Source organism: Apiospora marii, assembly GCF_038362585.1.
Source record: "Apiospora marii strain CBS 49790 chromosome Unknown utg000001l_segment0_segment0, whole genome shotgun sequence".
Lineage (NCBI taxonomy): Eukaryota > Fungi > Ascomycota > Sordariomycetes > Amphisphaeriales > Apiosporaceae > Apiospora > Apiospora marii.
This window is the reverse complement of record NW_027117372.1, coordinates 1622552-1643660: the sequence shown is the minus strand read 5'-3', so window position 1 is coordinate 1643660 and position 21109 is coordinate 1622552. Positions and strand designations below refer to the sequence as shown.

Sequence of the window (21109 nt, the reverse complement as noted above, 5' to 3'; positions counted from 1 at the left end):
GGATTCGTTGGTCGAGAGCTGCCACTAGATCTTCATGATTATTGCCAGAATTATGCACTAAGGCCCGAGCCGCAAGCGTCGTTTGCATAAGCGGAGTCCATGTCCGACCGACTAACTGGGAGAATAATGCGGGAGGCCTTCGCGGGCGGCGCTAACTTACGATCCATGGATGCCGCAAGCCGATTTTTCGGTCTCCAGGTGGAACGACCAGTGGATGTGCAACATGTACGTCCCCGCTGCAGACGAATGGTCGGAATGCCACCAAGCATTATCAATTAATGCCTGCTTACCTACTTGATCACATATCCTACCAGTTGTTCATCCCATGTCCAAATGCGACCTAATTAAACGCTGGTGAATCTAGCGAAGTTTGACAGCGTCTAAAAGCGGATATTGCCGATGTTCCCGCGACGCCGTCAACGGCCTCGTTTTGACAGTGCTGAGTGCCCTCAATTGATGGACTTGCTTGCATCTGATGTCTTTGATTTCACGTGCGAGGAGAGCCGTCCATCCGATCAAGAAGCTTTTCCGCCTCATGACTAAGTAGGTACATATTTACGTAGGGTAGTTTTGCAATGCAATATGCGTTGATGCATCCGGCTCACGCACTGCCCCGCGGCGTAGTTCAGGCTGGTGGCTTGTTGATTACGGTCCCGTCCGTAGACGTGGCTAAAAACGAAAGAAGAAAGGCAGGCGGGTCCCGGAATCCGACCAAGCAAATGATGCCCGAAGTTAAGTACGCGACGATGCTGTCGTCCCGCCTTTTATATGTACGAGCATCCCGTCGCTGCGGATAGTGGATGCCGACGCCGATTGTTGTGGGCTCAGGAAATTGAGGATCTGGGGACGACGGGACTCGCCAAGAGGCCAAGCACCCCATTTGGACGGCAGTCGGCACACCATGTATCAGTCTGACAAGGGTGGAAGGAGGCGCAGAGCCGTCAGCGAGACGCGCCCAGGCGACCCAAGCATGCCGAGTCACGATGCAGCCAATCATGCGCCGGCAGCAGGAACAGTTGTGGCTCGGAATTGCGTGGCCCAAGGTCTCGGCGGTCATATTGACTTCCTAATGCGCCCTCCCAGTATCACACACCCTCCCTCGGCGCCCCGGGCTGTTGGAGTGCCTTTTTCTGCGCGACCTCGCCCGCTGCCCGTGTTTCCCAAACGTCCCCCTATCCCCCCCAACAGCCCCAGCTCCACTGGCTCCCCGATTGAACCCTTATTTCTTAACTCTTCTTGACATAACTTTCGCAGCTTGTTTCTCCCCCAGTCAGACTTCGCGACCAAACCAAACACCGCCACAACCACCTAAAGAATAAAAGTCCACCGACCTCAAACCGCCGTCCATTTTGCATTCCTGCAAAACATCCATTCACCGATTCTCGAATCGAAACTTTAGCCGAACCGCGTTTGCGATCCAAAAAGACAAAAAGACGTATTAGTTATCCGTCACCATGTCTCAGCAGGGCTACTACCAGCAGGGACCTCCTCCTCAAGGAGGATACCCCCAAGGGTTCGTTTCCCCCTCTCGCGCTTCAATGGCAGTAGTGGCCACGTTTTGAGGGGCATTGAGCTAACTGTCGCACAGTCCTTACCCTCCTCCTCAGCAGCCGGTATGTTGAACAAGGCCTAGCCGTATCACTACGCCCTTCCCTGCGCGCGGAACCGTCGGTTTGGGAAGGGCGGATAGTAATGTTGCGGCCGAATATCACAACCCACGGACTGGATCAATCCGTCTACATTGGCGCTCGCCACAGTCGCAAACATAACTGACTTTGATGGCCTTTAGATGTACTACCAACAACAGCCCCCGCCTCCCCAGCAGCAAGAAAAGAGCCACGGCTGCCTCTACGGATGGTAAGTACCTTGCCAACCCAGCTCCCATCCACCATCAGCCCTGTTACTAACCTCTGCTCCACAAATGTAGTCTGGCGACATTGTGCTGCTGTTGGCTCTGCGGTGAATCGTGCGAGTGTTGTCTAGAGTGCTGCGACTGTTGTTAGGGAAGCCGATGCTAGGGAGAAGTTATCATCATATCGGCTATTGGGAGACATAGCCAAGGGTTGCGCACGGTACCACGCGCCGGCGGAATTCGCACCCCAATTGAGATTTCGGCATGGGTCATGAATATTTGGAGAGGAAGATGAACGAACGACCATGAGTTGCACTGTTGTATTATTTCATGATCGGTACCACGCGAGGCCAAGACCTCTTTTCTCCTTGTGTTCAATACGAGACGTATTATTAGACCTGTCGTTTCTTACTGCGTGCCTTGCCGTGTTTTCCCTCGCAACAATTCGCCCACGTCCGGCGGACCCGGCCAGCCGGACACGAATCTAGTGTTGAGGTGGCTTGAAACTAAAACTCGCGACGGTGATAACGGGGCCAATAGGGAAAGAAGAAGATCGGACCGGGGCTGACGCCACCTTAGCTCTAAGCCAACGTCGTCTCGTGTCGTGTATCAAGACGAGCCAGCATGCAAGATGTATGTAAGACTGGAGAGTTCCTTCAGGTATTATATCTTTGCAACTTTGATCATCGAGCAGGGCAATTCCGTCCATATGCCCGCCGAAATATTTTACGACCCCGGACGTGCCTCTTGCGCGTGCCTGCACTCCGGGCGATTCTTCTGGACCATGCTGCCGACCCGCCTCTCCCAGCTCAGCAGGGAGAGCCTCCACTCCCCCCTGCCGACCTCGATATTGAAGTCGCTCGTATAGCCGGGGCCCCGAGCCACGCGCGAGTTGTCCGTCTCGTTGTCGGCGTCGCGGCCGGGGTTGTTCACAAGATCCCACTCCTCCTGGTCATCGACAACCTGCGCGCCACCCTCGCCGGCGGCGACCTGGTCTTGGCTCTTGTCCGTGGCGGACGGCTCGTCGTGACCTCGTGCTGGAGATGATGAGCACCAGCGGGGCCCGGTGAGCTTGGTGACTGTGGTGTATTCAATGTCAGTTGTTGACGCTGATATTGAAACGGGGTACGATGACGGCGTGGAAACTTACCCACGGGGAGTCGGCCTGATGTTCCACCCCTTTGTGACATTTTCTCGCTTTACCCTTTGAATTTTTTCAAGATTACCGCGTTATCATCCGCCAAAGGGACAAGTAGTATGGTTGCTTCTTTCTTCTTGTAGGTCAGCTGGCCTCAACATCAGCCTGTCTACTGTAAGTATAAGGGCCGGTGAGGGATGGGAGCTGTCAATGCGGTTGGTTGCCAAAGGATTCAATCCTCTGCTGGTCGCTGCGGCCTGGCCCCGCATATTTCATGCATGCATAGCCATCATGTGGCGATTTGCTCAAAGATTCCGTGAGCCATTGAGTTGCTTTCGATTGGCTCATATACCTACTCAAGTGCATGCTAGCCGAGAGAAGGATTCACACAGCTACGTAAGCAGGAGGCCACATCAATCCATATCAGCAACCCAGTTCAGGGGCCAGTTTTGTACGTTTGCCTTTGCCCGTATATGTACTCTTTTGTATTGGTTCGGAATTCTTGGCAAACTTCTTAGAACCCACAGTTAGTTTCCAAATGTTATTTCGTTGATGCCTTTCTACGTACGTCACAAGTAGTTTGCCTGAGGTTTGTTTTTAAAAAAGAGTGTGTAAATTAGATACTACGAATAGAAACCATAATATATACGATGATGTAAAACTAGACAAAAGAGGTAAACCACAAAGGGCCTCAAATATCAGTTAGTTTTTTGTACTCGCCCCGATCCTGGATATCCACGCATTCTAAGCTGGAGACACAGTATACATCTATACAGATGGTTGTATATCCTGCGCCTTGTCTCCTTCGATGGGACCGAAGAAGTGAGGGCGCTGGACTGGAATACTGGCAGATCCCTCTAGCCGATGTGGTCGGGCTGCGAGCCATCGTACGGGTTCTTGCGAATAGCAATCGCAGCGCTCCAGTTCTCGTCAGGCTTGGGGTTGAGTTGAGACTACAGGTGATTCTTGTTAGCCAGTGTATCTTGGTGTCAAGGGGAGAAAATGGCCGTAGCAAAAAAAGAACTAAGACTTACAGAGTCCACGGCACAGTTGGCCGGGGTGGCTCCGTACCTGGTAATGGCGGTGGTGCCGTTGTTGGACCTGAGCTGGACCATCTGCTTTGTCGCGCGATGGGGGGAGCCGGGGAGGTAGTTGAACGGCTCGATGAGCATGGCCGTATGGGCCGTAGAAAAAACAGTGTTAGGTAAATCCCCAGTATGTGGGATGTGATGCATGCCCAGGTTGAACCAGAGGACGCTGTCGGTGATGTTCACGATGTGTCAGCAAGTAGTTCGTGGTAGAGAAAAGGGGTTGGAAAGGGGGCAAAGGGGGCGCTAGAGCCAAGAGCTGGCTAAGCTGCAGAAGTACTTACAGGTCCTCCTGATCTAAATTCTCGTTATTCAAAAATTTGCCGAAATCGACGACGGGATCCTCCACATCCAGCAGGTTGTAAGGGCTCGATCCGCGGACCTCAGTGTCCTTGAACTTGGTGGCGTACAAGTGGTGGTTGGCCACGTTGAGCGCGTTGCCTGCAACTGACGAATCCTTGACGGTGAGATGAATGACACCAGCAGCTGAGAGTAAAGTGTTAGGACGATTTCGTGGCAAACAGTCAAAAGCTGGGGACATTGCATTCTCTACTTACCAGGATGGATCCTGAAGCCCGGATACTCTCCGTGCTGGTTCGCGGCATCTTTGTTGACCACGGCGTAGATGCTGGGCGAGTTGGTCTCGAAGTTGATCTTGGCGTCGTCCTCGTTGGTGATGAAGGACTTCTTGGCCTTCATAGTATTGCGGGGCTTGTTATCGTTCCAGTGGTAGCTAAAGAGACTCGTTAGCGCCGAACCCAAGGGTTCTCAGAAGGTCTGTTAGTACTTACGTCTCAGTAGTCGGCACGAACTCGACCTTCTGCAGGGAGTTCTTCTCGCCCATAATGTCGAAGTCGGCCTTGAAGGTGATGACGTGGTCGTGCATGGAGCCGGAGAGGCTGTCGTGGATCTTGAAGCCGTACTCCTCGTTGTTGGCGTAGAAGGCACTTTGGATGAAGCCGGAGGCCCGGACGTGGATGGTGACGGAGCCGTCCAGCCCGAAGTCGTACGAAGTCATGTAGTCGTAGTTGCCGGCCGTCGTGACAGTGCGGAGCGTGAACACGACGTTCTTGGCTATGCTGGTGTAGCCAGTGCCCGAGTGTCTCTGGATGGGGTAGCCGGGGTCGGACTCGAACAAACAGATGCCGTTGGGTCGGACCTTGCGGGTGGTGCCGTCAACATAGGTGGTGTTGAGGTAGGTCGAGTAGGCAGGGCAGTCGTAGCCGTTGACGAGGGACACCATCTGGCTACCGAAGCCGCCAAAGTAGGTGTCGAGGAACACAGCGCCGGACTGGATCGGGTCCTGACCGGCGTAGTGCGCCATGGCCTCCTCCATGCCCAGCTCGTAGAGGACCCTCTGGCCCTTGAAGCGGATGTCGAAGAGCCTGACGCCCAGATCACGGCTGTCGGAGACGAAGAAAGTGAAGTCCATCCAGGAGACGAAGTTGTTCTCCGTGTCGACCGAGAAGCGCTTGGAGCCGGATTGAACGAGGGTGGGCGGCTGCAGGTCGTCGAAAGGCAAGTCGTCGCCGTTCCTCTCGAGCTGAGCCCAGGGCCCGTCGACACCGCCGCCCAAAGATTTGAAACCAGGAGCCGTGACCGCCTTGCGGAACTCATCAAGGTTGTTGTAGAGGATGTCGTTGTACAGCCAGCCATTGACGACCCACTTGGATGTGTCACGACCAGTGATGTTGGCCCGGATGTAAAGACCCAGGGGCAGTAACGTGCCGGTGTCGTAAAGCTTCTTCGGCTTGCCCTCGACACCGTACCACGTGGTCACTTGGCCATTCTCAACCTGCACGGGCGAAGAAGAGACGAGCTGGACACCATCGGGAGCCTAGCGTGAAGGAAGTAGGTCAGTAGGGGTTTATCAATATGAACAGCCATGCAAGTTTGCAAAGGGTTACGTACCACGTCCCAAAGAATCTTGAGGACATCAGCAGCTTCGGTCAGGAAAGTCTTGGACAGATCACCGTCGGTAGCAAAGTCGGCATCGTGAACACGGATTTTGCTGCCCTTCTGTCTGTTGGAGAAGAAGCTGAGGGGGTGTGCGGCAGTTGAGTTGGAGAGCGGCAGAGGTCCCACGACAAATTCTTCCATGTACGGCTCCTCGGTGGCGCCGAACAGGAGGTTGGCACGGGCATAGACCGGAGGAGCGGGTCCAGTGCCCGCCGTAAACGGAAGGACGCTGGTCTTGTTGGGTTGCAGCAGGTCGATGGCAAGCAACCGGTTGTCCCAGCTTGAGAAGTGGTTAGTTTAAGCGACTTGCGGCCGTGCGTCATGCCATGCATGCCAATAGGATGACGGGGACACTCACTTTCCACCATCCTCTGTCAGGTTCAAGTCCTTGTCTTTGAACAGGAAGGTGATGGCATCAGACAGCTCACGATTAGTAAGACCCGCCCAGACGTTCTTGTGGGGGGCCTGTATAGTGGGCTGTGTGATGGCACAGGTGCCATTGTCAGCACGGCGCTGGAGCGGCAGGCGCAACTCGGACACAGGCTGAAACGGAGCGTGTGGCCCGGGCAGGCCAGAGACCAGAGAGCCGAGAAGCGGCAGAGAAGCGAGAAAGAAGCGTCCCATCTTTCAGATTGGCTTGAAATGAACTGCAGCGGCTTGATGAGGGTACCAGTGAGGGTTGAGTCCTTCCAAACCACAACATTTCCGAGCCATGTCGAGCTTTTGTATCCCTTTCGATCTCGGTGGCCGGATTCCAGAATTGCGAAGCTCCCGTCTAGACGCCATCACGGCCGTCGAATCTGCAGTCCTGATGTGCAGCGGTGATCATGGACTGCGATGCAGGCGTTGGGGTGTTCGCCTGTTCGACTTACAAGTGAACGGCAAGAATGCGCCCAGGAAGGCGCTATCTACAGGGATGGACCAGGCTACGCCAGAAATGGCCCGTTTCCATTCTTGGCAGCCTTCGTTCCGAGTCAGAAGTGGGTATCAATGCTTGTACAAACAAGGTCACTTAGGTAAGATCGCGTTCAAAATTCCTCACGGGTACTGGGAGTCGTCCCTGGCAAGAACAAGGCCTACTACGCTACTACGATGTCATGTGGATACCTCAGCTCAGGAGGAAAAGAGCGCATCCTCACCACTGGAGTGCTATTACCTCCAAGGCAGGATTCTGGAATGCATAGACGGACGCATACATGTCTTTGGATGAATGATTACCTAGTATCACATCGACCCTCCATCTACATAGTAAGTAGAATGCTCGTTCGGATAGCGCCTATCTACCATGCTTAAAATATGGGATAGAGGAGAAAATACAGTTCATACTATGGAACGGGGCGCCGAACAGATAAGATTGTATCCTAAGCTACAGATATGCCGACGACCTACAGTAGCTTATAAGATGGGATGATAAGCTTGCAGGAACGCTAGTAAGTTTGCAGGGGTGATGAAACTATAGCACACATGTTGAGGTAGTACTAGGTGCACGATGTAGCGATCCGTGCATTCTCTACAGAGTGCCACTCGAAGACACGGCAGTGCCGATCCTCATTCGTTCCGCAAAGCGCTGATAGAAGTGCAATCCCTTTTCTGTCAATCATTTGGATTTCCAAGTCGTTGTAGCACCATTCCAAAATACACAACGTTCTCAATGGTCCCGCATGAGTTCGTCCGGAAAAAGAACAGACTAGCAACGGCTGCTATAGATAAGGTTAGCGGGTAGCGATATAGCCAAGATAAGACCCTTTTAGGCTATCTCGGGCCCCTCTCTCCCCCAAAATGCCAACGACCCCGGGCACTACCCCGGGGCAAACACGACTCATCCCGCTCTCCACTGCTCGTCTATCCCCCACGTTCAACGTCCCTCGTATGGTTGCATCGCTTGGAGAAATTTGCAATCCCCCCCACGTACGATGGCATCGTGCCTTGGACTTACCCGATCCCGGTTTGCTTGGACCTGCCATGGCCCCATGAGGGAAATACGTGGAAAGGGAACATGACGGTTCTGGCCGCCTATGTTTGCGTAATCGCACTCTAGTGAAGGGGAACTAATTAGTAAATGGCCCGAACACAGAAGGCAGACGCTTGCAGGCACGATTGATCGTCTCTCGACCACACGATGTGCTCAATACTCCTGTAGAGCAACTACGGCCGACGACAATTTCTCGGCTTGAGAATTGAGAGGCATTTACAACTTCGGCCCTTATCACACGACCAGTCTGCTCTCCACACTCAGCTCCTCCACTGCACCCTTGCCCGAGTGGGGTGAAATGGTTCACGAGCCCTGGTCTCGGCCGGCCGATTCAAACGGGAAGTTGTCGGACATCGCTCGCAAAGGAAATCATGGGGGAAAGATGAGTTGTCATATTAAGAGAGGGATGTTGTTAGGTAATACCCTCGGGAAGATTCCCGCCTTAATATTCTCTTGCCACGTCCAAATTAACACTTAACGGTGCAACACTTCCTCGTTGCGCGCCGCTCTTCCTACAACCTTGCAGAATAATGGAATTCGCTAGATCGCTGACGATATATCACGCGGTTGAGTAGTTGAGGTTGATGGCGCAGGGCTTACACCACCAACTGCATCTTCTTATCACATCTCCCCACCTGTGGTTTATTCACCATATACGGCATGGCCTGCTGCAATATAGACCGTATAAAAAACCTTACCGGCAACTGCCACTCCTCTTGGGTCTGAGCGCGGACAAGCCCGCCCCCTGCTACCCGGGCCTCCATCACCCCAGCACAATAAGTGTCAAAGCACTAGCGGCAGGGACAGGCTAACGAGCGTCATATATGGAGTCCTGGTAGGATGCGGCATATGCTGTCATTATCTGTTGCTGACTTTGGCCCAGTACTAAGAGTCGTCCACATAATAAGTTCACGCAATACGCCCGTTTCAAGTAATAGCTGGTCGTAATTCCAGGCCAGCAGATGGCTGAAACGCGGCTCTACAATCGATTCAGAAATTCATTTTCAAAATATCTGCCTCGATGGCTGGACCACAAGACCAGGCTTTGCCCCGGGCCTTTGTCCATGGTTCGGCTCTGCCAGTGACCTTGTCGTACATTGTCTTCAGCTTCCTGTGAAGTTTTTTCTGTGCAATATATCGATGAGACTTAGCCTCCGTCGGCTCTCGTCAAATGATGATGCTGTTCTGCTCCGCGATGTTGCTTGTTCGCCACTCAATGGCCTAACCAGGTTCGCTTTTGTGCGATGTGGTTGAAAGAAGCTACAAGCATATTGAAGATGCGGCGATTGAAGCCTACTCACTCATCAGAGAAACCGCTCCAATCGGACCCCTTCTCATCATGAGGGTGAATGGCACCAGTGACAGAGCCAAGCTTGAGTTCCTCGTCGGAGCTAGATGACGATTCGGATCGCTCCTCACCATCAACTGCAACCGAGTCGGCAGTATCTTCTGCAGTAAAATGGTCATACTCAGAGGAGGTGCTCTCCTTGGCCTCTTCAGATGAAGATGTGCTCACATCCTCTTCGTTAGAAGATGAACTAGGATGGCTCTCGTTGTCCTCGGCAGACGAGACGTCTTGGGCCACCGAGGGACCGGTGATGGGTTCGCCGTGCTCGTCAAAGGATAAATGGTCCTGCTCTTCACCCTTCTCATTGTCATTAGAAGGAGTCGAAACCGGCGAACCTCCAAGTGGGCTGCCATTGGTAGGCCACTGATTGGCTACGGAAATATCCCCATATCTGTCGTGGAGAAGTTTAACGCGAACCAAGGACTCGATCGTCATAAGGGCGTGAAAGGCGGCCCGAAGTCCCTTTAGCCACTTCTGTAAATCTAATCAGTATTATTTTCATATTACATCATGTGAGGCTCCATACCGATGCCTTGCCATCGTCCTCTTCAGAGCAGCGGAGCGGAGAGCTTCGGCCATAAGATGGCAAGCGACACGTCGGGCTGTGGCCGGGGCGAGGGAAGGGCAGCTGATGTCGGTTAATAATTTGAGCTTCAAGACACATTATATACATTACCTACGGGTGGTTATTCCGAGCACAATTGAAACACTTGCCCAGCGGGCCACGAGACTGATTGCAGCTCCAGTGCTCGTCCTCGTCTTCGCCAACAACGACCAGAGGCCCCTAATGATCTTGCCAATTGCTTGAAGCTCGAAGATATTCTATCTCTTCTTTCTTGGCCCGTCGGTGAGTTTAGATAGGAATCCTGCCCTTAAACCTTTGGCATACTAACCGCAGCTTTGTTGCAGTAGCGATTGTCGAACTGCTCCATGATCGCACGGATATCGTCGAAGATATCCCTGCTCGTAGGATTCTGATATCAAATCATAGTTCTTCGAACCCCGTCTCTCGGAACGGCCGTCTTCGTGGAAGTCGATGTCAGCCATAGAGGTTTGAGTGGCTTGAGCCGTGAAGGTTTTGTGACGGGAGCCCCGGGAATTGGTTCCACTGGACCAGGAGACTGGATGGCAGGGGCGGCCCGAATGGGAAGTATCGGAGCCAAAGCAATTCTTGCTTATAGAAGCCTTCTTGTGAGGAAGGGAAGCCTCGTCCGCCAAAGCATGGTACTGAGAGCAGTTAGAATGCAATCATATCCATCTAAACGTGGGCGAGCACTTACACGTTTCCCGGAGCGTATTTCGCCGACCTTCAGCTTCGCGCTATCAATCTACGCATCCCGGAGGGGATGCATGGCACTCCCCGCCATTGGATTGTGCTGGAAGAACAAGACAATCTACTCGTGGCCCTCTTGCCACAGTTCAGTGTCCTTGAAGATAAGCAAACCCCATGCCTGAGACGCTCGAGTCGCACTCGGTATCCCTGGGGCACTATAGCACTACATCCGCACCATAAGCATTCACCCTGCATTCACCCTACATTCACCACGAACCGCTGTGAATTGATATAACGCTGTGATTTGGACATATTCCATGTTTGACAGTACAGCCTCTGGTGTCAGGTACCTTATAAGTAGCACCGGGGTCTAGTTGATACAAAGTACTGAGTACAAGCCCTTCTTCTCCTGCATCTCTTGCATCAGCACCTCGTTAGGCACGAAGACTTGGATCTCTCGACACAAAATGTCAAGCTCATCAGTCCCGCCATCACCCTGTACCTGTACCACAGAAACACAACGGCGCAAATCATTCCACAATTTGGGTCAAGGGTTGTCCTTATCGTTACAAACTCCGGCGAATCAGGTCATCATTGCTCGAAAACTACTAGATGTGATGTAGCTAGGGTTCGAAAACTATTGCTGCATTCATACACCGGTTCCGCAAGCCTGAGGGTCCTCATTCACAGAGGAAGCCACCCAATTCACTGCTCGATGGCAAGCTTGGGTCGGAGAATGACAGCGATAAACCACGGATCATGCCTACCACTTGTAGTTCCCGTCGCCGCCGTGGTCAGGCCGGTCGAGCATCTCTTGCTGGTATCTTTCGAAACAAGCGGTGCAAAGCCCCTGACTGTTGGTGTAAGGATCTCCGCGATGGGCTTCGATACCCTGGTTGCAATAGCCATCACCGCCGCGGCGTTCGGCCTGGTCGCAACGTCGGACCAACGTTCTCCGGTCTATGTAAGCATTGCAATCGGAGCAAAACACCTTCTCCAACACTTCCTGGCACATTTTTGCGGGTTCCGTTGGTTCTGTATTCCTTACTAGGTAGCGATGACGAACTTGTTGGTAACTGAAGTCTTAATAATTAGCGGCTAACGATTTAAGTAAATGAAACTGTTTTCAAATGAAGCTTTTGCTAACTTGAGGCGAGTTCTTAATAACTAGCGTTGTTAACTAGATGTTTCGGGTGGGATCTGAGTTAATATTGAGGAAAGGGAAATGAGGGATAACAATGGCTGAACTGATCCTTTTATAGGGTAGAGATAGATTGAAGGCATCGAGTCACGCTGAAGGTATCGAGTCACATTGAATACATCGAGATATATTAAGTGCAATAGCATTATAAGGGTTAGGGACGGGCTGACTCAATTAGTCTCACCCGCTCTCTGTTCGCCTTCTGTTCACCTACTGCTTTACCAACGTACGGTGCTATAGCCTACAGACACAGGTTTTTCGCCCAGGGTAAATTCACACTACGTAACGTACTTCTGGTTCCAGAGTCTCCCAGCCCACGTGAAACACCACTCAGAACGGAAAATCACACGTTAGGTTAATCAGAATCGTAGCTAGGTAATAGGTGTATCATAAGATGAAAAGGAAACGCCTTGGTTCTCTTAGCATCTGATGGATGAGTGATAGAAATCTTAACACCATCGTTCCAGCCCTCCCCCCCTTTATCACCTGTGAGCACCCCTTCAGAGGCCTTACTTGCGCTTCCGCGACAAGAGAGACACTCATCCCTCATGTGCTACCCCCACTCACTGGCAAGTCACGATAACGATACCCCTTAGTATGCGAGGAGGGTTGGCCGACCTGCCCTCGCCGCTGCTTGGTTTTTCCGCTATCCCCATTCAGCCATCGGATCCCTGTGTCTTTCGCGTTCATTCTGAAGACTCGAATCGGGAATAGGTTATCTCCTGCTCCCTCGACGTGATTAATGCGTCCCTTCCCGTCCGCTATCCACTGGACTGTACAAATAATGACCAGCAAAGTGGCCCTGAGGCTCGCTCGCGTGCAACATCTCACATAGGCATCGAAGTCGGGTTGCCAAGCAGGTTGATCTCGGCCCTCATTTCACGTGGAGTGCAGGGGATTCTTGACGGTCTTTCGCGCCGGGTTTGCTTAGCTGCCATGGTCGTCCCACCTACTACGAGGCCCAAGGCCTAAGATAAAGCAATTGCTAGATCTAGCTGAAAGGTTCCAGGGCGCCGTGCGTGATTTCAGAGAAGAGGCCAGCTTCTTTGACAGCCATCCAACTAGGACGAAACTGATGTCGATCGGTGTGTCTATAATCGAAAGTGACTAATCACTACGACGTAGTACAACCAATTTGCATAAGAAACCGTCAGTTATAGAAGGAATTTACCCAGAAGCAAGTGCTGTAAGGAGTTGCGTGAACAATTTCATCAAGTATCTGTTTGTAGTGGGTTCCACCTAAGGACGTAACGAGCACTCTAAGCTTCTAGTTGCAAGCTTCCCAATCGCACTTTCCGCAATTGACAAAGTAGGTGTGTTTATTGGGGGTGTAGCTTGATTCTTCCGTTTGCCCACCCCACAAATCATCTCATACAGACAATCATTTTGTCCAAATGGCAGGCATATGGCCCGTTCTGGCATGGATTGCTGCTCCATTGGCTGCTGTATCTTGGCATCTTCACCCCTATGGTCAACAGAAACAGAGACGTCGTCCTTTGATAGACGACCATACATGAATAAAGAGCGTCCCATGCATCCGACCAGGTGTTGACCCGAAGTCAGCGCTCGAGATTTGCCACTATGTTGGTTCCAGCATTACCGTAACGGGCGGCGCGCAGCGAATACACCAGCACCTCCGTGAAGGGTCCAAAGCCGGGAAAGAGACCGATTTCAACCACTATAGTTTCTCCAGACAACAGGGGTACCGTTATGGACTTCCGCGTCGGGGCACTATTCGCTTGCCCGGTTCTGAACCCTGACGATCCAGATCTTGTCCCACAAAATGTGGTGGTCCTACTCGAGGGCTTGATTCTCACATATTTGGGGTCATATAGAGAAGGGCCTGAAGGCTACAACGAACATCATCCAAAGATTAGCTATGACTTCAATAGGTCCCTTCGACAAGGCCTCAACCTACCAGATTTCTCCGGTGGGTTGAACAAGGCTTGGCCTCTGCACCAAGGCTACAAGAGGGTATGTTTGACCAAGTCTTACAAAGACTGTTACAAAGAGCCGAAGCGTTTGGAACCCTGTGCTGAAAGCGATCATAGGGCACGTATCTGCAAAAGATTCCGAACCACAAGGCGAAACCTGGCCCCGGACATTTTACCTTGAGACCAGCGAATTGGACCCGAACATTAGAATCTGCGAGGATTGCGGGGCTGACTGGGTTCTCCTTAAATGGAAGAATGGTAAAAAGACCCTGGATCTATGCTACGCATCTAACAAACGGCGACACGAACACGACGGCCAAACAAGAGTGGGCTCTCGTGCAACGGTGATGCAGTGCAAGATTGTCAAAGCTGCAACAAGAGAACCATAATCCCATAAAGGCATGGAACTGAAGGCTTTGCCCTCTATGGAGAACGTTCGACCACTCGGGTGGCTGCGCTGTTTGAGTTGCGAAGCGATTTTAACATGGTCCGGATGGTACGAAGCCTTTTACGAACCCTACCTTCGCCGACTACGAAGTGTATTATTGGCATCTGGCTTATTGCCTAACAAAGGTCAAGGTACCCGAGCCGTGAACCATGTCAGGCCCCGACCAGCCTTCCCAAGAAACCTTATTAGTCGACAAGATATCACCATGCGGGTACGCCACCTGGCGTCGGCTCACCTACGATGCCTCAACTCTGACAATGGCAGACAGCTTCATGACAGTTTGGATGCGTCTATTGCGGCAAGCCGTCCCACGATCAAAAAGCTTACGGGTGGCTTGCTCGATGTCCTCATCGACAACGCCAGTGCTGGGTATTTGATGCCCCCTCATGGCGTTGATCCCGACTGGCTGTGTGAAGGCAACTTCTACACAATCGCACCCAATGTTGTACTTCCGAGTGGCTCAATATATCACGTTGCGAAGGAGGATATCGACATGGTTCTGATGAGTGGAGATGCAATTGCTGACCGCGCCGAGGCCTCTGACTAGGCAGCATTAGTAGTCTAGAACTTGAGCTTGCAGAAGCCAGCACATTGGACTCGGCGAGGATCTGAAAGAGGGAGGCAGCAAGAGATAATTGAAGCAGGCGACGATGTGACTCGACGGCCCGATGGCCCGATGTGCGCTCATTTCACCCTGCTTCAGTAGTAGGGCTCCAGACTTGATGTTGTTTACATCAGACATCCAACACTTCCAAGGTAGAGAATCAATGGATATTCTCTATTATGTCGAACTTTTGACCGATTAGCGCGAGTGCAAGGAAACTTCTCCGTCCGCGAGCATGATTAGGACCGACTGACTTAGCCCTGGTCTCCCATAAGACTACCAGACAAGAGAGCTCAGAGAGTCATGCGTTCAGCAACCTGACAAGAAGGGCCTGCTAACTGACTTGGTCGATGCAGGTTGACGAAGACGATGGACATCAAACATAGGGGTTAGCAGTAAGCAAGAGCTTCCTGGCGCCGCCACTTGAGCCTCGGTCAGCAAGGGGCAGTTTGCGGAGAGTTAGAAGATGCCAAGGTCCGTTGTAGTATCGACGGGAGCCCGGGGGCTCCGGTCGAGAAATTGGATGTTATTTCTTTTGAGTTTTGGCCCTCCCAGTATTGGATCTTGGACCATCGCGCCACTTTTGGCCGGCCACAGATGCCTGGGCAGTACCCAGGGTCATCAGGACACAAGGGCCTTGGGACCAAATAGCCATCCAAGTGGGTTGTTTGGCGCCGATGGGAGCTGTTGAATTGAGTCCTCGAAGAAGGGCCGGTCATCCCCTTGGCGACTGCCACTTCGACTGGCCACCGCAACCAATACCCACCGAGCTTGGAAGGCCTGCCGTTCCATAGGCCACCCATTCTGAACGGAAACGATGTCTTCCGGAGCAACGGTTCAGGAAGATAAAGTGCGGCTCAGCCCCACCACCTCCTCTGAAGACCCCACCGTTACCCATTGCAGCTTATGCTGCGATGTAACACTACCAGCAGCGACGAGACATGACTCGGATCGCCAAGGTGCAAAAAGGGATTTACCAGTGAGTGGCAGCAACTAGGTGCGAATGACTAGCCGACTTACCCGTCGATCAGAACAATGATCGCTTTGCTGATCAATCCTTAGCTGTTCGGCTAACAAGGAAGATTGCCATTAATATAGTATAGGTAGCAATGTTCGATCATCCTAACAATTCAATCGCCAAGATCTGTCGGTTGTTTGCGACAGCACTTGAAGTGGCCCCACCCAGATTGTGGCTGAACAAACAACCCACCATTAGATAGATCTCACGATGTAACTGGAGTAGGCAGATTAAGCATGTCCTGGAGTTTAAAATATACGGTTAATAGGCTTCAACTTAACCTTATAGCATAATAAGCGAGCAAGAGCCGAGGCGTCCCTCCATACTCTTCAGATACCCGCCGGTGATTGGCCAGATTCAGGGACTGTGGCTAGAACTGGCCGCAACGGTTTCATCCACGCATTGATGCAAGTCGAGACGAGCCCGCGACCAGGGGCGCACACCCCTGTCAGTTCGTTTCGTCTCGTCTCAACCTCGGATTTTCTGACGTCTCAAAACTTGGGGTCGCAACAAGCGACGAGCATTCGCCAGCCGTTTCCTCTGGTTGGTCCGCTTCGTGCTGCTCCACCAATGTGGTCTGTCCCCCTGCGATGCGTGACATTGACCAGAAACCGTCTCCTCGATAAGCTTCTTTCCCCAAGCGGTAGCGCAACCCAAAGCCACACGGCTTTAGGTCAAGCTGCGAGCAGAGCCTCCTGGCCCGACTCCACCCAGCTGCCTGGTTCGCCTCGACATAGCGTCGCATAATGGCTTGGCCGCTATACTGCTTCTTTCGTACGAGCCGACGGACCCTCGTCTGACTGGTCGGTTGGGGTGCCTCGTCTCCGCGGTCAGGGGCCACAGCCAGGATCGCAGGGTCGCAGAGCTGTAGAATGAACTCCTCCCTCAGAAGCGGTTTCCCTGTGGCAGATGGCGGAAACGCCCAATGAGACCGTGCTGCCCGCAAGATGGCAGAGCATAAAGAGAGCCACGCGGCCGCCGTAATTCGCACATCTTTTCCTTTCCCTTCCCAAGCCAGTCTTCCCAGTCAATCTTCAGATCTACATTCGTCTATTCTTTCCCCGCTGAGCGGATCACTTTCACTTCCAAACACTTTACCTGCACATCAATCTTTAGGTTCCATACCACCAACTCCAACTTCAGTCAAGATGCAGTTCTCATTCACCGCCGTTCTCTTTGGCCTCGTTGCCGTCTCCTCTGCCGCCATCGTCGACACTGAGGGTGTCCGCAACGTCGCCCGCCAGGCCGCCAGCGGCTGCTGCGTCGCCAACAAGTCCCTGAAGCAGGATGCCTGCCAGGTCAACGGCCAGGCTGGCAAGTGTGTGCCCGGTGGCCCCGCTCAATGTAAGTAAAAAACCATCCAGAAAAAAAAGGACATTGCTGACATATCTCCACTTCTCTAGGCGGTGGTGCCCTGAACTGTGTTGCCCAGAGCCAACTCAAGTGCGACAACAGCGTCAAGGAACGCTCCGGTGTCTTGTGCCGCTTCGCCCTGCCCAACGGCAAGATCCAGGACGGTGCCAAGCAGATCAACAACCTGAACCAGGCTAAGGTTAACTAGAGTGGAAGGATATTAATAGTCGGATGGGAGGTCTGGAGTTGACTTAAAATAGATCCGACGAGTTTCGGACAAAAGAGACATACCTTTGTTGGCTCGCATACTCAAGTCTCTCTGCATGCATATTCGTGATTTGACATTCCTCTTCTGTACTAACTAACGAGCAAGATGTAACATCATGTAAAGCATGTACCAAAATGCGAGGTTGTGTAGGTCCAGAAACAGTAACACTGTAGCGGTGGGTCAAGATATGATATGCTAGCTCGGAGATGAACAAAGCAGTTGCGACCTGGGTCACTAAGCTTATCTAGGTAAGTAAGAAGATGGGCACATATACAAATAGGCAAGAGCCTCCGGTGGCGCCTCGCTGACATGGTCCCTCTTTCCGAAGCGAAAGCTTTTGCGATTTCGAAAACATAACAAGAGCTAATATAGAAACACACTTCTCAAATTAACATCAAGACACCGTCATCCTCGATCAAAAGGGCCCCGAGAAGTATTTGACCCAAACATCTCAATATCCATGTCCATAATTAACGATGAAGATCTCAAATTCCAAATGCGTGAATACATACTCAATATCACGTCGAATTTACGGAGTAGATCAAGACGTTTCAACGGAGCAATGCTTTATGTCAGAAACCTTCAAATTATATCTTACTGTACTTGGGAAAGGACCATAGGGTCCCATTAAGTTTGGCTGATGTTTCAATGGCCCTTACGACTTGTGATCAGAAGCAGAGAGACTCTCTTCACCTCATGCAGTCGCAGAGGACCGCCGCCGGTACTCCAGCGCACCAACGATACTCTTAGCCCAGCCAAAGTTTGCCTCTCTGCGCTCTTCCTCAGACCTCGACATCAGGATCCCCCGGCCGCTCCTCCAGCTCTCGTACTCGGGCTTGGCCGCCACAAGGTTGGGGTCGGCGGTGTTGTCGACGGGGGAGAAAATGCGATACTGCAGCCGGTGCCAGAGCCGGAGCTGGTCGGCGAACCCGGGGTTGGGGCTGACGGCGGGCCGGTTTCGGCGCACCACGTCCAGCGCCGCGTCGTAGTCGAGCCCGAGGGCGCGCATCGTGTATGCCACGACCACCGCGCCGCTGCGGGAGACGCCTTGGAGGCAGTGGACCAGGACGCGCGGTTGCGGCCGTGGGTTCAGCTGCTGCTGCTGCTGCTGCTGCTGCTTCCGACCCTGTTCCCCATCTTGGGTCGGTCGCTCACTGAGGAGTGCGTCCTCGATCCACAAAACCAGCATATCCAGGTACATGAGCAAGTCTTCCAGCTGAGTGTCCATGAGCGGCACCGTTAGCTGCTTGAACCCCGATTCTAGCGCGATCGCCGGCCAGTCCCGGTCTTCTGTCAGGGACAACACGTGAGTTATCCCGTACTTCGCCATGAACTCCGAAGACCTGGGAACAGTAATGCTGTAAAACCGTCAGTTCTAGGCGCCTATTCGTTCTGAAAGAAATCACCTCACTCGGATATGAACAGGCCTTCAACCGCGTCGATTTGGTTGATGGGGTCCGCAGACACCGCATGGGTGACGTAAGTCATTCTGACGCTTTCTATAGCTCGGGGTTATAAGTATGAGAGTTTGAGTTGACTCAGGCGCGAGTATAAATATATGCAGATGGAAAAACCTGGACATTGGGTCTTTGGTGCATCATGGCACTCTCCATGCTGACAATCTCCACTTAGCTACGCTGCTAACGTGGGGGCTAAGCCTATACGAAACGCGCTTGCAATTAGGCACCGACGTTATTGCACGTTCCAGTCCGATTCGCTTCCGCCGTCCTTCATAGACATTGCGAGTACCAATCATTTGATACCTTACAAGCCGAACCGCTCGCACACGTCTTGCAGCCACTGTACCCTTGACCACCGCACTGCCCATACATCGCCACACTACACCCGGCAGCCGTCGTAGTCGCGGCCGGGGGCGCCGACGTTGTCATCACTGTGCTCGTCTGCAGAGTCGTGGTGCCGGGCGCGGGAGCCCCCGTCTGGGCCGCAGCGGCGAGGATACTGCTGACGGCAGAGTAGGCGGGCTTCTTGTTGTAGTTCTTGTCGTAGAGTAGCGCGTCGCCCGTGCCGGGGAAGGTGCCAGGGATCCAGCTGTGTGCGTCGGTGAAGCCCCAGATGGTGATGCCCACGCACCCCTCGGTATCCAGGCAGGCCGACGTGACCGCACCGTAGTCGGTGGCTTGTTGTTCCAGTCCCTGACTTGACGCTGGCAGGCTGGAGAAGCGAATGTCCAGCTCCGTGAAAGCGACTTCCGTGGCACCGGCATCGAGGTACGACTGCATCACACTCTTCAACGTGCTCTGCGAAGGAGACTGCCCGACGATAAGATGCGCCTGCATGCCAACACCATCAACTCTCTTCCCGGCGCTCTTGATCAACTTGACGATCCGTGCAGCACCCTGCTGCTTGGCGCCCAATGTCTCCAGATTGTAGTCTGTTGGAGTCCCCATCATCAGCATCTCCTCACTTGCCATCTATGCTTTTCAGGGCTCCTTATAAGAAACGAGAGACGGGGTACTTACCGTTGTAGTAGAGCTTAGCATTCGGGTCCGCCTTGGCAGCTGCGTCGAAAGCGATGGCGAAGAAGGTATCACCAAGCACATCGGAAAACACGCTTTGGCGGTAGCTACCGTCTTCGTTTAGGGCCTCCTAGTACGTGGCGACAATATGAGTTAGTTTGTGATCATGATATCGGGACTCCTTGTTGAGATATGTTTCAACCGCATAGCATTAAGCCATAATGAAGATCAGGTCGTAGGATAACACATACTATTATTTCAAGTCAGTGAGCCATACATGATCTATCATGTAGTAGTAGAGCTAATAACTTACCATTCACTACATCCCATGCATAGCACTGGCCCTTGTAGTGGCCCACCTCGTTCGCAATATGGGTGTTGATGACTGAAGTCAGAGTATCCCGACTCCACTGACCGTTACTGACTGTGATGGTTGGTCAGCATACACCAAAGACGGCACCCATAAGAGCAAGGGGGAGGGACAGATGAACCCCAACCAGGCAGCTGCGAGTGCCACACCAGCGTATGGCAGCGCAACATCTGCCCGTTCTTCTTGGCGAAGTCGGTGATCTGGTCGCCCGAGCCGTAGCTGAATTGGCCGCGGCTGGGCTCCGTGTACTGCCACTTCTGGCCGTTGCCGGGGGTGATCTGCCCGAACTCGTTCTTGTTGGTCAGGAACTTGAGCAGCTGCTGGTCTGAAAGCTCCGAGTTGTCCACGGCCGACCCGAAGTACTTCTTGCCTGCGGCCTGTGCCAATTGGTTGAGCTGCGCCAACGCGCCGGGCCCGGCGATGGCGAAGAGAGCCGCTGCTAGTGCGGCGTTGATCTGCATCGTGACGGAATGATCGTCTGCAAGGATGAGGGAGAAGGCGGTACAGAATCAGTGCTCCTTAGAAGGGATGGTACCGTATATAAAGAGAAAGAAACGCCATGCTGGCAAAGCCCGCCGTGAGGTGTTCATTCTCCGTGTCGCAATGAAGCTGGTTGGTGGACAAAAAATGGTGGACTTGCGTGTATAGTCGTATCATGAAACCACGCCACATTTGGCCGTTGTTACCCCCAAGACACCCGATTTCTGTACAGAATCACAATGTTATGACTGCATACTCCGAGAACTATTAGCATCTTGCTTGCTTACCATGGTAGGCACGAGCTGCATGTGTCGGAATACGAGGAT

General features: G+C 52.7%; 7 protein-coding genes across 7 annotated transcripts; 3 read left to right on the top strand and 4 right to left on the bottom strand.

The window, feature by feature from the left end:
- Positions 1–1454: 1454 nt before the first annotated feature.
- Positions 1455–2899, top strand: PG985_000552 (uncharacterized protein; the record flags this gene model as incomplete). The annotated part of the gene is made up of 5 exons (XM_066820321.1): positions 1455–1513; positions 1589–1613; positions 1790–1857; positions 1928–1947; positions 2547–2899. The coding sequence occupies 5 exons, from the start codon at positions 1455–1457 to the stop codon at positions 2897–2899; spliced, it is 525 nt and encodes a 174-aa protein (XP_066691200.1).
- A 948-nt stretch (positions 2900–3847) lies between these two features.
- Positions 3848–6661, bottom strand: PG985_000551 (Copper amine oxidase; the record flags this gene model as incomplete). The annotated part of the gene is made up of 7 exons (XM_066820320.1): positions 3848–3943; positions 4025–4247; positions 4363–4564; positions 4636–4811; positions 4870–5915; positions 5990–6317; positions 6396–6661. The coding sequence occupies 7 exons, from the start codon at positions 6659–6661 to the stop codon at positions 3848–3850; spliced, it is 2337 nt and encodes a 778-aa protein (XP_066691199.1).
- Positions 6662–9306: 2645 nt separating this feature from the next.
- PG985_000550 (uncharacterized protein) lies at positions 9307–9792 on the bottom strand (the record flags this gene model as incomplete). Its single annotated transcript, XM_066820319.1, has 1 exon — positions 9307–9792. The coding sequence occupies one exon, from the start codon at positions 9790–9792 to the stop codon at positions 9307–9309; it is 486 nt and encodes a 161-aa protein (XP_066691198.1).
- A 4626-nt stretch (positions 9793–14418) lies between these two features.
- Positions 14419–14760, top strand: PG985_000549 (amidase signature domain-containing protein; the record flags this gene model as incomplete). The annotated part of the gene is made up of 1 exon (XM_066820318.1): positions 14419–14760. The coding sequence occupies one exon, from the start codon at positions 14419–14421 to the stop codon at positions 14758–14760; it is 342 nt and encodes a 113-aa protein (XP_066691197.1).
- A 2223-nt stretch (positions 14761–16983) lies between these two features.
- Positions 16984–17396, top strand: PG985_000548 (uncharacterized protein; the record flags this gene model as incomplete). Its single annotated transcript, XM_066820317.1, has 2 exons — positions 16984–17179; positions 17239–17396. 2 exons carry the CDS (start codon positions 16984–16986, stop codon positions 17394–17396), a joined length of 354 nt encoding a protein of 117 aa, XP_066691196.1.
- A 754-nt stretch (positions 17397–18150) lies between these two features.
- PG985_000547 (protein-tyrosine phosphatase-like protein) lies at positions 18151–18944 on the bottom strand (the record flags this gene model as incomplete). Its single annotated transcript, XM_066820316.1, has 2 exons — positions 18151–18799; positions 18868–18944. The coding sequence occupies 2 exons, from the start codon at positions 18942–18944 to the stop codon at positions 18151–18153; spliced, it is 726 nt and encodes a 241-aa protein (XP_066691195.1).
- Positions 18945–19186: 242 nt separating this feature from the next.
- Positions 19187–20764, bottom strand: PG985_000546 (glycoside hydrolase family 10 /Carbohydrate-binding module family 1; the record flags this gene model as incomplete). The annotated part of the gene is made up of 4 exons (XM_066820315.1): positions 19187–19848; positions 19937–20063; positions 20254–20357; positions 20425–20764. 4 exons carry the CDS (start codon positions 20762–20764, stop codon positions 19187–19189), a joined length of 1233 nt encoding a protein of 410 aa, XP_066691194.1.
- Between the last annotated feature and the right edge of the window lie 345 nt (positions 20765–21109).